A 16,196-nucleotide genomic window follows, 5' to 3' on the forward strand; every position below is an offset into this window, starting at 1 on the left:
GGATCGTGCTATGCAAGGCCAGGAGTTGGACTTGATGATCTTTGTGGGTCCCTTCCAACTCAGTTTATTCTGGGGTTCTGTGATACTCTCTGTACTCTTAAAGAGAAGGGAAGTGTTCAAAGAACCTGGTGAAAAGTGTCCCTAGACTGGCCTAATTCCCAAAGTGTGCTCATAAATATTTTGGGAAAGTACTAGTTAGTCCAGACCAAAAAGCCTACCAGTCCTTGTTCTAAGTACTTATCAATATAAATGCTTCAGCACTGGCCAATTGACTATATATAGACATAATATCTATATATGTTCTATATATAGATTTTAAGAAGTCCTCAAGCATATTCACCCAGGCAGGCCTTCTGCTTCATACAAACTGTTAAGCAGGGAGGATTCAATGCTTTTGTTGAAATTTTACTTGAAAGAGATGGTCCTTTTAAATCAGGATTTGGGGTTTTCTGTCCACTATGTTTTCCTTTTTTTTCAATTCATGTGCTTTTTTGGTAGCCTAATATTCTATTATTAGTGGAATCTCGGCTTTTGCCTGAATAACCCACTTTTTCATATCTACAATTCACAGCTAAACAAGCACTAAGCAGTTTCATTACAATGAAAAAAATTATATACACATCTAAAACAAAAATATTAAGACAACTAAAACAGGAAATAAAAATATGAATCTGTGCATTTATAAGATCTAAAAATAATATCTACTTCTATACATATCTGTCAGACTGCAGCGTCCACAGTTACAGTTGTATGCAGTAGTCAGAACAGCATTACTTTCCAAATCATGAGGTGTTTTAAGAAGCATCCACTTAGTAGTGGCTGCTGAGGAAATAATTTCCTTTATCAACCTGAGATTTTAAATGTGCAAGTCTTCTACCAATTTATCTAGTGCATGAAAAGGAATAGAAGGAAGGGAAGGAAGGGAATGAAGAAAGGATGAGACAGAGATAAAAATATCACAATGGTTTTTGTTTCAAAATAGATTGTTGTGCAATGACTGAAGCTTGATTTGCAGACATTTTGTATTCTTGTCCAGAGCCTTGTGGAGGGGAAGGTAATGGAGTTTCTGGAGTTGCTGAAAAAAAACCCATAGAAATAATTATATATTTTTATAGTCTGGTCTACTCTACATATATACACTACTGCACTGAAAGGGAGTCCTGTTGCATACTTGGGAAAGAGAGTGTCTCGACATGCTAGGGAAACAGGATATTTTAATGATCAAATTTTTAGTTTATTAAAGACTGTGCATGTAAAAACAATGATATATCAGAATGGAGCTGAATTTTTAAATTAAATTCAGGTCAAAGTTTATTACTTAACACTATTTATAGGCATACATTTTTAATGAACAATTATTTTAATTTAAGTATGATGATGAAATAGCTCTATGAACACTGACAGGCCACCATGCTAATTAATATTATGAAATGAAACAGTGAAGTGTTATGACAGAATGCTAACTTGCAATTACTTACATATCTGTTCCGCATGTACAGGAGCAGACATTGAACTTATGAGGACAGTTTGGCCAGTTAATGGATCTTGGGCTAAGTGAGGATGCACTGGATGATGCAGATGACTGGCATCATTAGAAGTACCTGCAAAAATAGCATGAGCATATATCAATGCAAACGAGCACGTTGTTGCCAGTGAGTTATACTTCAGTTATTACATTTCCACAGAGTAAATATTTTGATTGGCAATTTGAATAATTGCCTCTGGGTATTCATTAAACAATTTAAGCAGACTTCAAGAATATTAAACACTGTGTTTATTTTCACTGTTTTGACTGCAATAACAGTGTGTTTCATGAAACATTTCTAAGGATTCTTTCATCTGCCTATGAAATTGTAGGACAACCTAGTAGTTACTGAGAAGTACATACAAAATCTGTTGTTATAAGACTAAGTTAACAACATGAACGGCCAAGACAAGAAGGCTTTACCTAACAAATACAAAACACAAAACTCAGACAGTGAAGAGTTCTAGCTTAGATCAGGATTCCCTCAACATCCCAACATGCTAAATTCAACATAATACTAGATGGTAAATTTAACAAATTGCTAGCTTACCTCCCAGTAACATTTCCTGAAGCAAACTGTCAATTTTAACAATTCCAAATAATTTAACCAATTGTATCTGCTCAATCATTTGCCAAGTGATGCTTTGGAGTGTAGGCAGTAGAAGAAGAAGTTCTCCAAATCTTCCTCTGGAGTCATACTGACGGTCATTAATATAATCCTCTAAACTGATTTGGACTTGGAATCGCATATTCTTAATCTTCAATGGATTACTCAAACCTTTTGCATCTTAAAAAAGGACAAAAACTTAAAGTCAAGGCATATTACGATTTGGGAGGAGTATCTTACTGTTTTTCATTTTATTGTTTTCCATGCAGCTAGATAACATGAACAGATGCTAAATAAAAAACTTTCAATAAAATCACATGTAAAATAATTGAGAGATACTTTTGTAAAAATACCTGGATCAAAAAACACAATTGCTTTCAAGCAAGCATATTCATTGTCATCTATTTGAATTTCCTGGAAGGGACGAACTAATTCATCCAGAATCCGATTTGCCACTCGGCAGATCTCCATTTCAGTGCTGTTGCGATGAATTATGTAATTGTTGCCTTAGAGAGAAAGAATATCAACATATTAATTAATAGAAACATTTTGATGTAATGTACTAGATGAAGCCAGTTTCCAAAAGTATATTTCATATTGCTTGATCAAGTTAATTTTTTAAAGTAGTAACTCTCCCTTACATCACACACAACTTTTCTTTGCAGAGTATATAAGTGCAAATTATAGCTGTCCCCCAGTAAATACTCTGCACATATAAGTATGCCAACGTGCAGTTACTGATTAGTCCACAGGACCAAGGTTGGTATTTGAAGGTACTAGTGTGAAGCAAGTAGACCTTTATGTTTAAATAACAGATAAATATACCAAAGTATTGATCTTAAAATGTCTTCTTCCCTGATTAAAATAATATATCCCAACTGAATGGCAAGGATTTGACAATAGGCAAGAGGAGACACTTTTTTTTCTAAAGGATGTTTCTGTTGTTCCTAATAAAATTTAGTAGCATAGTAAAATTTTCAGTTAAGAAATAATTTTACCTAGAGTTTTTTGGGTTTTGGGTTTTTTAAAAAAATATCAATTTTGGAGGTCTCCATGATGGTATCTTAATTCACTTTCTGTAGAATACTAGGAATATCATGGAGCTTTCAGAAGTCACCATGCAGTTTTTTGAAAGAAAAACTGATAATTATATCACAAGCGATCTATGTCAAAATTACTCAAAAAACAGATATCTGCCTCCAAGTATCAAAACCAAGCCTTGAAACCTCAAATTGTTTCTTCTTTTGGTATATCTGCTGATGCTTATGATACATAATTTTCTTACTATTATTTTATCATTTTTTTTTCCTTTTATCTTGTTACTAATCCAAATAAAATTGCAAATTTATTTTTTCTTAGTTTCTGTTAATTTTGTTAGCAAAACTATATTTAGGGAAATAAGTACCTTAAGAAAGACATTTGTATAGCTTTTATCTTGAAAAGATTGCTGGTGAGAGAAATACCTTCAGACCAAGCCCTTCTTGTCCTTTTAATGTTTTAATATGTGTAAAAATAAATTCAAGCTAATTCAGATCTATAAAAAGGCAGGCCCGAAGAGGAAGGAGAACAAGTAGTAGGAAATGTCCTTGTACCACACCACCAGTGAAGAGACAAGTCTGAGTCCGTATTCCATATAGCCCATCAAAAATCCTGTCCCAGACGACCAACAGCCTGTCTCAGGAAACAACCCCAATGCTGACCACGTCTAATGAGGCCCTTTTCGGCAGAGTGCACTTCAGAATGAAGAGCACTGTGTCAAACAAGGTTAACAAATGCCCCATCATATCACTCCACTCTTTTGCAACTGGTCCTCTCAGTTGCATGAACTAGAAGACATGCTTCCATCAGTGACAACATCCTCTTCCCTGACAGCCATGGTCCCTTTATACAGCCCAACACAGGAGACATCTGAGCTGACCAAGAATGCGCTCCTGCAGGCGTGCCTCGGCATTGTGCCGTGGTGCACCCATCTGCCACGCAGCAGGACAGCAGGAATGGTGTTTACATGGTAGCCATATGGGGACTGTACAGGAACAGGTGAGAGAGGTCTTGAGAAAGGGAGTTGCAGGTAACATGCTATCTAATATTCCAGCCAATAGAGTCTTCTCTGAGTCTGAAGGACTCCTGAGAAAGCTCCAGATAAATAGTTTTCATGAAAACTGATAGTAGTACACGTGCATACCCCTTTCCTAAGCAAAGGGGTTTTTACACTGTTTTTGTGGTGTAATTTTATTCCATTTTTTAATGGGAAAGGGTGGAGAAAGGACAATAATGTAAGGAGGCAATTGCCAGGAACTCCCTTAAATTTTGGTTTCTGCTATTCAATATACCTTTACCTGCATTAACCCACATGAAACCATCCAGCTCCTTTTGCTAGAACAGGCATGTGACATTATGTCATTAATAGCTATTTAGCATTTACAGAATGCATTGCTTTGATTGTGCCAGAACAGTTGTCCCACTTAAGTGACTACACCATTGCTAATGTACTATAACACCATCAGTAAGTAAAACAAAATCAATATTTACCTAAAAGTAAAATGTCCTTATATGCCATGGACCGTTTTGCTGCTCCAAGCAACAGGTGCTCCCCAGCATGTGCTCTTAGCAGGGCAACCTCACAAAACAACCAACAGACTCATTAGATGATAAAGCAGTAAGTTTCAATAAGAGCAAATGAAAAAAGGATACATATTACTATGTGTTAGATATATGTTGAAGGCTGTTAAGATTCCAATGTAAAATGTAAAATGTATGCAAAAATCTGAACACCATAAAAACAGCACTTTCTAATTAAATTGTCATCTCTGTCATATCTAGCATTCTGTCTAGATTTTAAACAACAGGATCTGCAAAATACTTCTCAATAAATATACTACCTGCATTTATTTTCTAGTGTGTATTCCCTTGACAAAGTTTTCTCTGGCATTTTAAGTTGACACTAAATACTCCAGTGGGCTGGAATGAACTGTTACAGTAAATTTGGTTCTATCAGTGTTTAATTTTTCTCTTGAACCAAAAATGCAACACTTAAAACAGCTTCTTCCAAACAAAGCCAGATATGCTAACAGCACCACTATTGTCCACAAAGAGGAATTCCAATTTGTACTAGGAAGGAACTTCTGTTTATTTGTTTAGTATTAGTCACCTATTTCCTCTAGTTTTAATGTCTGCTTGAAATGTCAGCAATGGCCTTTATTTCCTGAAAGAACTCATCTCTTGACAAGTAATTCTAATCCAAGCCAGTCATTTTAGGAGAGATATAAAGGTACACAACACCTGCGTAATACTTATGTGTTAGGATTTCAGGTTCTCAGTAGAGTTACCTTAGCTGCTTTGGTCTCCTCTGTGGTTTGCAAATCAGGCTACTCTCATACCAGGAATAATTTTTTTGAAAACCAGATGGCTTATTTCATAACTGAATGCACAATTCCCCTTAGAAACTAGCTATCACAAATTAAAAAGTGGCATTTGTTTTATTTCTCAACATATTTGTCCCTATTTTTCTAATGTACTAAAGGTTTCAGAGTATTTTCCAACATGTACTCTTCAAGCACAACAGGGGTGTTTTCAGCCTATCATTCTAAGATGATATTTTATTTTTTAAATGCAGATAGGAACATTTTAAGGATATTTTATAACTTCTCTTTTCCTCCATACTATCTTAAGAATAAAATAAGCAATTTTTTTTGCTTGCTTTTGTTGCCCTTTTGTAGTAATGATATTTGAAATTCTTCTTCACATGAACAGTTTAAACTTATTCAAGTATGTTGAGCTTGTGAGAAATGTGCTCTGTTGGTCTGCAAACACATAATTTAACTCATTTAACTTCTTTTTTGGGGAGTTTCCTGTGGCCTGAAACATACCCATATTCCTGAGGAACAATAAAAAGGGCAATGATTCAGTCCAAATGAAGGATAACCTAACACTTGCAGGATTTTGTTAAAAAACTGGGGGACTCAAGAAGCAAAATAAGTATTTCCACTATTCTAGTTCACAGAGTGATTTTCAAGATTAATCAGATTTTGGTGTGGAATCAAGAGATCCCAAGCAATGAATTAATCTCCTTCTGAGGCTGCTTGTTGGAGAACTGATTCCCACAATGTGGAGATTCTGGTTCTGGGTTTGCCAGCACAGCTTAGTGATGTGATGTTAGATCAGACCTCTGTCACAAAAAAACTCTTATGCATTTTCAAGATTTGGTGTTTTCCTTACATTTATTATATACAATATAATTTTAATACATTGTATTGCATAAAAGATTATTTGCTATGAACTGATATCACTTGGAATTTGTTTGAGATTCTAATTGCTTTTGGTTTTTGCAAGTAGAGAAGACTTGCTTCAAAATAAATAACCTGCTGTTTTATACCATATTATAATGAAAGGTGAATATGAAAAAAATACTTTTTAAGGTCAGAAAAAGTTGTGCTTCCAAAACACTACAGAAAGAACAAAACACTTAAAGCCATGCTTCCTTGCTGTTTCTTTTTGTTCATGTCTTTTCTGTTATGGTGGTGTTACTGTACAACTTAAATAAGAGGATAGGTTTATTCAGCTCTGTTTGTTCAGACAAAAAAGAATGAGTGCTTCATCCTGACATTTAAATATCACAGGAATAACTGAGCAGTAATTAGAGTTTTCTCTTTGTTCTCCTCTTATACCTGGTCATCGAGTGGTAGTTCACAGAAGCCTGGAATATATTTAGCCCATTCCACCAGGACCAAAAGTTGTTGCTTCATAGATTCACAGACATCACTAACACCAGCAATTTTCTTAACATTTATATCAGTGCTAGCACTGGGACTGGAGATTGAGATCTAGCCATAATGAGAGAAAAAATGAATAATGTTAAATTTAATATAATTTTATTTTCACTGGTTAGTAGCATATTTAAGAAAAAATCAAAGCAGTAATCACAGACACTCTTAAGAAATTCCTTGACCATATGAACCATTACCCTGCACGTAAATTATAAATTTTTCTCTCTCAGTATTGCCAGTATGCATCGCAATATGCTAAAACTTTAATTAATCATGTCATGATACAATATCTTCTCATTCCAAAATACTATTTTAAAAAATACTAGAGCTCTTTTCATTTGTAGAAGGGAGGTGTTTTGAGTTTTTATTTCTTTAAAATGGTTGACATTTACTTCATTTCAGAAAAAAAGAAGAACTAATAGTGGCATGTAGTAATATTAAGGGATAGAGATAATAAGAAAAAGAGAATTATAAAGGGGTAACATGCTCTTCTAGTGGAAAGATAAGTATCATTAACTGTAGAAGGTAAAACAGGGGGGTTTTAGTGCCTGGAGGAGAATGGTTTGTAATGATGAAGCAGTGGTATAGGCAGAGGCCTGAGATGTTTCAGAGGAAATTTAAAGGATATGAGTGTGCATTAGACCACTTGCAGGGAACAGTGTTCTGTGAAATGGCAAGAGAGCAATATTTTTCTGGGCCTAAAGCTGGGGCACTTCTATTGAGCCAATTCCTGAAATTCGTAACGACTTTTCAAGGAAAGGAACAAAACCAGGCTTTCTCTTGAGCCAGGCAGGAAAGCCAGCTTAAGATAAAGGCAAACCCAAGAAGGTAAGGCCAGTTTATAGTTGCTATCATACTAGGGAACCAAAAAGAAACAGAAAACAGAAAAGGTAAAAAATCAGAAAAATGGAAACAAAATGAAAAAGAGAGAAGAAGAAAAGAAAAAGAAAAAAAGAAAAAGAAAAAGAAAAAGAAAAAGAAAAAGAAAAAGAAAAAGAAAAAGAAAAAGAAAAAGAAAAAGAAAAAGAAAAAGAAAAAGAAAAAGAAAAAGAAAAAGAAAAGGAAAAGGAAAAGGAAAAGGAAAAGGAAAAGGAAAAGGAAAAGGAAAAAGAAAAAGAAAAAGAAAAAGAAAAAGAAAAAGAAAAAGAAAAAGAAAAGGAAAAGGAAAAGGAAAAGGAAAAGGAAAAAGAAAAAGAAAAAGAAAAAGAAAAAGAAAAAGAAAAAGAAAAAGAAAAAGAAAAAGAAAAAGAAAAAGAAAAAGATCCCCGTACAATGCCTATAAAACTAACTTTCCCTTTATGTATTATTACCGAAAGCATATTTGGGAAATTATGTAGCGTGATTATCTTCCTCAGGAAAAGAAATTAATTGTTTTGTCTTCCATTAGCATGTTCCTACACTTTTCAGGATGGTGGAAAGTATTTAGTTTGACTCCTACCAGTTCCCTTCATTCATATACCCATGTTAAACCCCACAGTGGGATCTGTAGTGAAATCCCTTATCCTTGACTTGTCAAAAGGAGTTGTTCTTCAGAACTAAAGCTCTATGTTTCCTACATAATTCAGTAGTGTAAAACAGTGAAAACAGCTTAGATATTTATGTCAGTTATCCAGCTGAACATTAGCTCTCAGGGAAATACAGCAACTAGGCAGGGGAAAAATTCCTCAGACACATAATTCAAAGGCTATCATGTAGGAAAAAGGTTAGAGGTATTGCCTCTTTGTAGACAGAGAATGTGTGAAATCCATGCTATAATCATGAATCCATATCTGGCATCTCCTCTACAAAAAGGAGGTTGAAAATACTGATATTCATTCAGGTGAGAGCTACCAGAGCGATTCAGTCTAGAAAACCTTCAGTACAGAAAGACAGTAAAGAAATTCAATAAATTTCTTTTTTTTTTTTTCCAGAAGAATAAAAGGGGTCTTGATCATGATTCAAAGGTACAAAGTAGAGATTTCTGATAGTAGGTCAAACTCTGATCTGCCTGAAAATGATACTAACCATGCAGCAACTAGAAGATAATACAAGAAGGTAAAGAAGAGGTAGATTGTTTAACTGTTAGACATACTGGCCCATGCAGTTAATACATTGTCCTTCCTTTAATATATTTAATCAAAGATGTGCATTTTTATAATTTACATCTTACATTACAAACTACAGTCTCCATGCTGAAATTACTTGGTGAACTTCTTCTGAGGGTTCATGGGATGACTCCCATGGAGGTCATTATGAACACCTAGGATTACATGTCTTGACAAGGATATGAAGCTATGAACTTTTCAATTTCTATTTCTCTATTGCTTTAACCTGCCTCTCATTTATGGGGTACAACATAGGGCTCAGTGACTTGATAGAATCAGAGATTAGCACAGGTTAGGAGGGACCTTCAAAGGTCCCAACCTTTTATGGGAAAGGAATCCTAGAGATTATCTAACACCCTGTTCAATCGCATCTTGAAAATCTTCAATGATGAGGAGTCCACCACATCCCTGGAAAGGTTGCTCCAGTAATTGCTTGTTCTCATTGTAAAAAATTTCTTTCTTATATTGAGGTGAAACCTTTCCCAGTGTAACTTGTACCCTTAATGAGTTGATGAACATAAAAATATAACACTGTATCCCAGTTGATCTGAAAACCTTCAGAGACAGATGCCTTTACTCATATGAAAGTCCAGCATGACCTTTTCATATTTACATAATCCTGGAAGCCTCTCCCAGGTCTGTATGAGAAAAATTGTACTTAGACAATTCCCCCCTGTACGGAATCTTAACGAAAAAAATTACTAATTTTCCCTATTTATTATGAACACTTCAAAAGGTATGAAAATGCCTTTTTTTCCTTATTCATATGGACATTTCAAAAGAAATGAATGCCACCCTCTTCCTCATTTTACAGCTGAAGTACTTGAATAATCATTTGGGACACTATCACCTCCTCTAAGTCTCTTCTCAGGACTGAACTCATCTTGTAGACCTATTCAACTGAGGGAGAAGTACTTTCAAGACTTCTTTGCTTTTCCATCATGCTAATGGAGTCTCTTGGACTTTGAAGCCAAGATTGTATCTTCATATATACTTGACATAGTGGAAGCAATTCTGTTCTACTAAAATATATCCAATAGTAAGTACAATAAATTTGTGTATACACAAGGAGATGTTTTAGGCCAACAACCTACTATTTGAAAAAAACTGTGCTATAAACAGCTGAGGATGTGATTCTGTTCAAGACAGTTCTTATTCCTGAATTGCATATACCAGTTGGAAATGATTAAGGAGTATTAAAAAAAGCACAATAAGCAGGGTCAAAAAATTACAAAGGAGATAAATATAGCTATATTTTTCATAGTGTATAGGTAGAAAATGTAGGAAGGTACATTATGTTCATCTAGTCTGCCCAGACATGCAATACGTGCCAAAGACTATAACCCAGTAATTCCTGCATCAATTCTTTACAGGCAGTTCCAGCCTAAGAGAGATGCTGATAAAGAATGAGATTACAAAACATTTGGAGATGTATAAATCAGTCAGTATGAAATCATAAAGGTGGCAGTTAAATTCTAAGCAAGTTAGTAAGAGGTGCAAGAATGCAGAATCAATGATCATGATTTATCTGAGGTGCAGAAAAGGACTGGAGACTGTTCCATTCAGCAATTGATTCAATAGGAAAAAAAAAAGAAAAAGAGAAAATGAAGTTCAGATGAGACAAAGAAAATTTAAAAGTGAGAGGTGAATAGACTCTGCAGTTGGAACACTTCTTTTTGCCTTACTTATAATGTCTAAAGATATTAAAAATGGGATTTTCAAAAGAATGTAAGGAAATGAGTGTCCACACCCCTTTGAATGTAATGGCTTTGGACAAATTTTTTCCTATGTTTCATGGGAAAGACTGTTTCAAAGATAGATAGATGCCACCAGCTGCCTAAGACAGCAATTGATTTAAAAGCAGTAAGAACCATAAACCTTTATTAAGAAAGGTGCCTAAGACATATTGTTCTGGATAAAGTAGAATATTTTACTGACTATGCTTCCAGAATGTATTCTATTACGGCTTCTTCCATTGAGAAGAGGAAACTGAGTGCATTTTGGAAGTAGGAAAAAAGTAATCTCAATAATTATTTTTGATACAGTAAGAAATTAAGAAGTATTTAATTTTAGTAAAAGTGATCTTAACGTCAGTAAATAATTTTGTGATAGATCTCAGTACCTGGCGGGAGAGTGTCTCAGCTTGTGACAGTGTGCTAATAGAGGGACTGTTGCAGCCATCAAAAGTGTTTCTTCTTGTACTTATCCTGTCCCGTTCATTTTGTACAGCTGGAAAAGAATAATCATCTCATTTATTGACTTGTAAACACTGATACAAAGAATAATTTCAGAACTTTACTAGATTCCAGAACATAAGTCTAAGAACTGAAAGGTATGCCATTCAAAGAAGATGATCTGTGTTTATCTCTGAGTGATGAGAAGGGATGATATACATGTTTATAGTCTCAATTGGAACACTACTTGTCTGTAAAAAGCATGTATAACTAATTGTAGATAAACACTAAATCATCTGCACTTCTGTCACTAGCTTAATTACAGTCAAACCTCTTTATTCCTTTGAACTTGAACACATGGTGTCAATTGCAACCAATTTAATAAGTCAGGCTTTATGATAACAGCAGAAATGGACATTTCCAGACTACCAAACAGGTTAAGTGGTACAGCATCACCACTGAAAAAATATCTCTCAGAGGAAGTATGAAAGCCCTACTCCTACTCTGCAGTAGGAAACAATGAAACACGAATGAATCATGAATTTACTCCACTAGTAAGAAAATTCTGAACATTAAATCTCATGTTCCTCCTCAGTGACATTGCATTCCTAGCCAGTTTAGGGAACATTAACTAAGTTACAGGGGGACAAAAGAACAACCCAAAAACCAGTGCATGAGAAAAGTTTTAGGACAGTAAATTCATTAAGTTTTGTCTCATGGGGTCCAAAAACAGGCATTTGAAAGAGCTTTGGATAAGGAATCTGTAATCAGCACATGCAAAACTTATAAAGCAAGAAAGTGTACATTTAAACTAAAGGAACAAGAAAAAAAATAAAAGCTAACAGTCAGATCCTTCTAAAACCTAGATCTGTAGTGAAAGATTAGGCCAAGGAAAAAAAGGAGGGGTGGGGGGGGAATTGTGCCTATGGAAATCTTTCTATTGCATGAGCAACTTCATTGTCTTTTAAGAGCAGCAGCTTTATTACCAAAGATAGGTTTGCTATATTGTGGGAAACAATCTGCATTACAGAATTTAGGACTAGTACAACAAGTTTCAATTAGAAAAAAAAAAAAAACAAACCAAAAAAAACCCCTCTGTGCATTGAGTAGGTTCAGGGTTTATCGGAACAATGCACACAGTTTATTCCAAAGGTGTGCTAACTTTTTTGCAGGGACAGTCACTGATGGGCCTTTTATTAAGGTCACAGGAAGAAATCTTGTGTGGTGATAAACACGCAGTATGTTGTAGACAGGAAAGAGAAAATATAACAGTTTGTAAAAGAATGCTGAAATAAACATTCAGTGCTGAAACAAACATAGGTAATTAAAATAAGTTCAGCACTAATTTGTTTTGCAAAAACAGTAAGGTATACCAGTACACCACTAGTGAAAATCACTGGTGGAGCACACTTAAAACTATAGTGGAATTTTTAATTTTCTTCAACATACACGTAATTTTGGATTATTAGACTAGACTATGTGGCTAAAGCTTTGTTGTCAAATCAGACTAAAATTGCCTTAAACAGAGACTTCATGAGGAGGGTGGTACATTTGCTCAAAGAGGACTTATAAAGCTTTTAATAACTAAAACCTCTCTTTTCTTTGTCCTGGAGAAAAGAAAGAGATTTGCTAAAAATGTGAGAATCTGTGATAGATTCTATGCTATACTTATATTAAGAGACATGCCCTGACCATGTAGATAGGTTATAACAAAAGCAATGTTGAAAGTCTTAGACACAGTGGGATCAGAGTAGGGCAGAGTAGCGTTAAGTGGGTTAAAAATTTTGTGCCATGCTAGGCTGCACTAGCATCTTAAGGGAAATAAGCATTTTGGCCTCCTCAGCACATGAAAGATGCTGGAAAACCAGGTAGTGTCCAGCAGGGGGCTATGGAGATGTAATCCACAAGATGCACATGGTGAAGTAGAGACGGGCATCTTTGCTTATGTGGAAAAAAGAGGAGCAACATGGATGTGAGGGTCTTCATTTCTGTAGCATACAGAAAATGGAGCCAGATTATTCTCACATGCATAATGAAAAGACAAGACCCAATGGGCACTATTCTAACTGCAGTAAGAGATATTCTAACTAGTTATAAGGAAAAAAAGCTTTTCCAATGAGGGTGGTCAAGTACTGGTAGCGCTTGTAGAGCAAGAGGTTTTTCAATCTCCTCTCTCACAGACAGTGTAAATCTGTCTGGGCAGGGTCCCAAGCAACCTGACAGAACCTAGATATCAGCCTTGGTTTAAGTGGGAGCTGAACTAGATGAACTATAGATGTCTCTTCTGAAATAAACTATTATTTAACTCCAGGATTTGAAAGTCTGTAAAGTTCTTCTATTTGCAAAACTTCTAGGGCTGCTGCATATTCACAGATCTTTCTCTTTCTTCACATCAGATTCATAACATATATACAATATATTGTGTTACTGACTTAATGGCTCAAATTCCAAAAGGCCAAAGTCTCTTAAAGGAGATGCACATTAGTAGGCAAACCTATTTCAGACCCCGTGCAATGCTGTTTAGAATATCCCCATACAGCTTTCAAGGAGAAAAATCCATTTTATCTCATACCAATAACTTGATCACTAGGAAAGTACTGCTACAAGACAGATACTTCAGAGCATTAAAAAAAAGCTTATTTTGTACAGACAAAAAGAATGATAGCCACATTACAAGAGAACTAAGCATTCACATTTCAGACTGGCCAGCAAGAAGATGCACCATGCTCCAAACAAGAAAGGTAGCAAAGTTTGTGACAAACAACTTTTGAGAGTGTATTTGAAACAGATAAGGACATCTTTTGCCTCTACATCATTATTGCCTTTGAAACAACAGGTCAAAAAAACCCAAAAAACCCTCTAATATTTGCACTGCTCTTCCTTCCCTGTTGCTCTGCTCCTGTGGTGATCTAGTCCTTCCACTTTGACTGAAGAATCAATGTGACACATGCTTCTCATATCTGTCAGTGAGATGCTAAGTAACAATTTTCCTATATTAAGCCCTAGGGAAATTAGATTTTTTTATAATTAATGTGGAGTCTCCACTGACAGCTGCCACTACTCTTCCCACTACTTACTCACTCAACTTCACAGTCCTTTGGCTTAAATGCTTCGTGTGTTTAATTTTAAGGGAAGAACCAGTAAATTGGCCCTGTCATTACTTAGGGCAGGGGGAACAAAAAGTCAGATAGAGATTTTATTACTCAGATTTGGTAAACATTTTAAGCAAAATTTCATGGTTTGAAATATTCTAGCATATGGCTCAATATGTAGAAATCAATGAATTCTTTTGAAAGAATTAATTAATTAAACATTTGCAAATTCACTTTAAATCCATGAACTTGTGAATGTTCCAAGTTCTAGAACTGCTTATCCACTTGAAAGTTAGAAGACATATATTTCACCTCACTATAAACGCACTTTAGCATTATGAAGGTATTGTAGCAGACTTTCCATTGGTTTAGTCTGGTGGAGTTTTTTAGAATTTTCATTATATTTCAAAGATAATTCAGATTTTTTTTTAACTTTGTATATCAAATAATAAATTACTCCATTACCTTCCTTTTTCATTCCTGCTCGAAAACACTTTTTTAAACGACAATATCTGCATTGATTCCTTTTGTCCTTGTCAACAATACACTGTCGGTTGAATCTATCAGAGACAAGAAAAGGTACATTTTTACAGCATTAATAAAGTAGCACCCTGATTACAAAGAAGAAAACCAACTAATCGGTCCTGTCAGAAAAATGTCTATAACCACAGACTCTCTTCTTCAGTTGCATTGATTATTCTTCTTTTATTAATCACTTTTGAGAGGTGTCCCAACCTGATAATTTTCCAGGAATATGTGTGTGTATAAACACATGTATGCATTGGAATAGGCAAGCATGGAAAATTTTGTAGGGATGTATATCATTTACACCTCAATTGATTTGTGAGGTATGTCAGTACCTAGCTGCATCAAATGGAAGTGGAAGAAAAAATAATTAAGAAAAGCTGCAAATAGAAAAGGAAAGGAAAATCAAAGAAAAAGTCGTATGTTGCTGGCATGGAGGATCCCCTTAGCTGCAAAACCATTACCCTTGTCTGGAAGTGTTTACTCCTTCTGGGAGATAACAATGAACAAGCTGCATGTTTTATCACTACAGGTGTCAACCTAAACAGGAAATGAGAGGAACCAACACAATGAAATAAAGACTTGAGGAAATACATGGAGCATGACACTGCAAGGCAGCTTCCTGAGGCTATTATGCACATCTACAGGTGTGCCTAAAAGGAATGCATATGAGCCATTTGCCCCTCTGTCTAAGTCTGCCTTTTATTCTTTGCATGTGTTTGTTAGATAAACAGACTCTGTCAAAGCAGAACTCTTCCTGAAATCACTTATGTCAGCTCTTAACACACCACTTTAGGGGTATGTCTATGCTATTTCACTGGACGATGTTTGTAAGGGAGAGGTTTCCTTATAAGAATATTACATAGGCAAAGAAGAGTGTGGAAAACATCTCCAGTAACAAGGCATTCTTATAAAGGTTTTATTGTCACCCCATGCAACAGCACAGGGGGACAGAGACTGGGGGCGATAGTCAGTTCACCACGTTGTCTCTGCTGCTGCTTCCTGCTCAAGGGAAAACTCCTCTCAGTCTTCACCTGCTCCATTGTCAGGTCTCTCCCAACAGAGACAGTTGTCCACAAACTTCTCCAATGTTAGTTCTTCCCATGGGCTTAGTTCTTCATGAAGTGCTCCAGCATGGATGCTTTCCACAGCATGCAGTACTTTAGGATTGGGCTGCCCCAGCAATGGGTCCCCTGCAGGGTCAACAGTCCTACCAGAAAACCTTCTCCAGTGTGAGATCCTCCTTCAATGGGGCCACAGGCCCAGCCAGGAGGCTGCTGCTGCACAGTCTTCCCATAGGGTCACATCCTTCTTTCAGGTATTCACCTTCTCCAGCAGCAGCTCCTCCATGGGCTGCAGATGAATAATATCTGCTCCTCTGTGGATTTCCATGGTTTTCAAAGGGACACTTGCCTCATCATAGTCT

General features: G+C 35.7%; 1 protein-coding gene across 2 annotated transcripts in view; it reads right to left on the bottom strand.

The window, feature by feature from the left end:
- Positions 1-801: 801 nt before the first annotated feature.
- The window catches only part of HNF4G (hepatocyte nuclear factor 4 gamma), a 57,105-nt gene continuing 41,710 nt past the window's right edge, over positions 802-16,196 (bottom strand). For both annotated transcript variants that reach the window (XM_021550537.1, XM_077786600.1), the window contains exons 3-10: positions 14,711-14,805; positions 11,102-11,208; positions 6,797-6,952; positions 4,662-4,749; positions 2,486-2,638; positions 2,076-2,312; positions 1,479-1,601; positions 802-1,075 (exon numbers count right to left, since the gene is read on the bottom strand). In XM_021550537.1, coding sequence (XP_021406212.1) covers positions 957-1,075; positions 1,479-1,601; positions 2,076-2,312; positions 2,486-2,638; positions 4,662-4,749; positions 6,797-6,952; positions 11,102-11,208; positions 14,711-14,805 — 1,078 coding nt within the window. In that variant the 3' untranslated portion in view covers positions 802-956. The remainder of the gene's footprint in view (positions 1,076-1,478; positions 1,602-2,075; positions 2,313-2,485; positions 2,639-4,661; positions 4,750-6,796; positions 6,953-11,101; positions 11,209-14,710; positions 14,806-16,196) is intronic.

The sequence above is a fragment of the Lonchura striata genome, chromosome 1 (assembly GCF_046129695.1).
Source record: "Lonchura striata isolate bLonStr1 chromosome 1, bLonStr1.mat, whole genome shotgun sequence".
In the NCBI taxonomy this organism is placed as follows: Eukaryota; Metazoa; Chordata; class Aves; order Passeriformes; family Estrildidae; genus Lonchura; species Lonchura striata.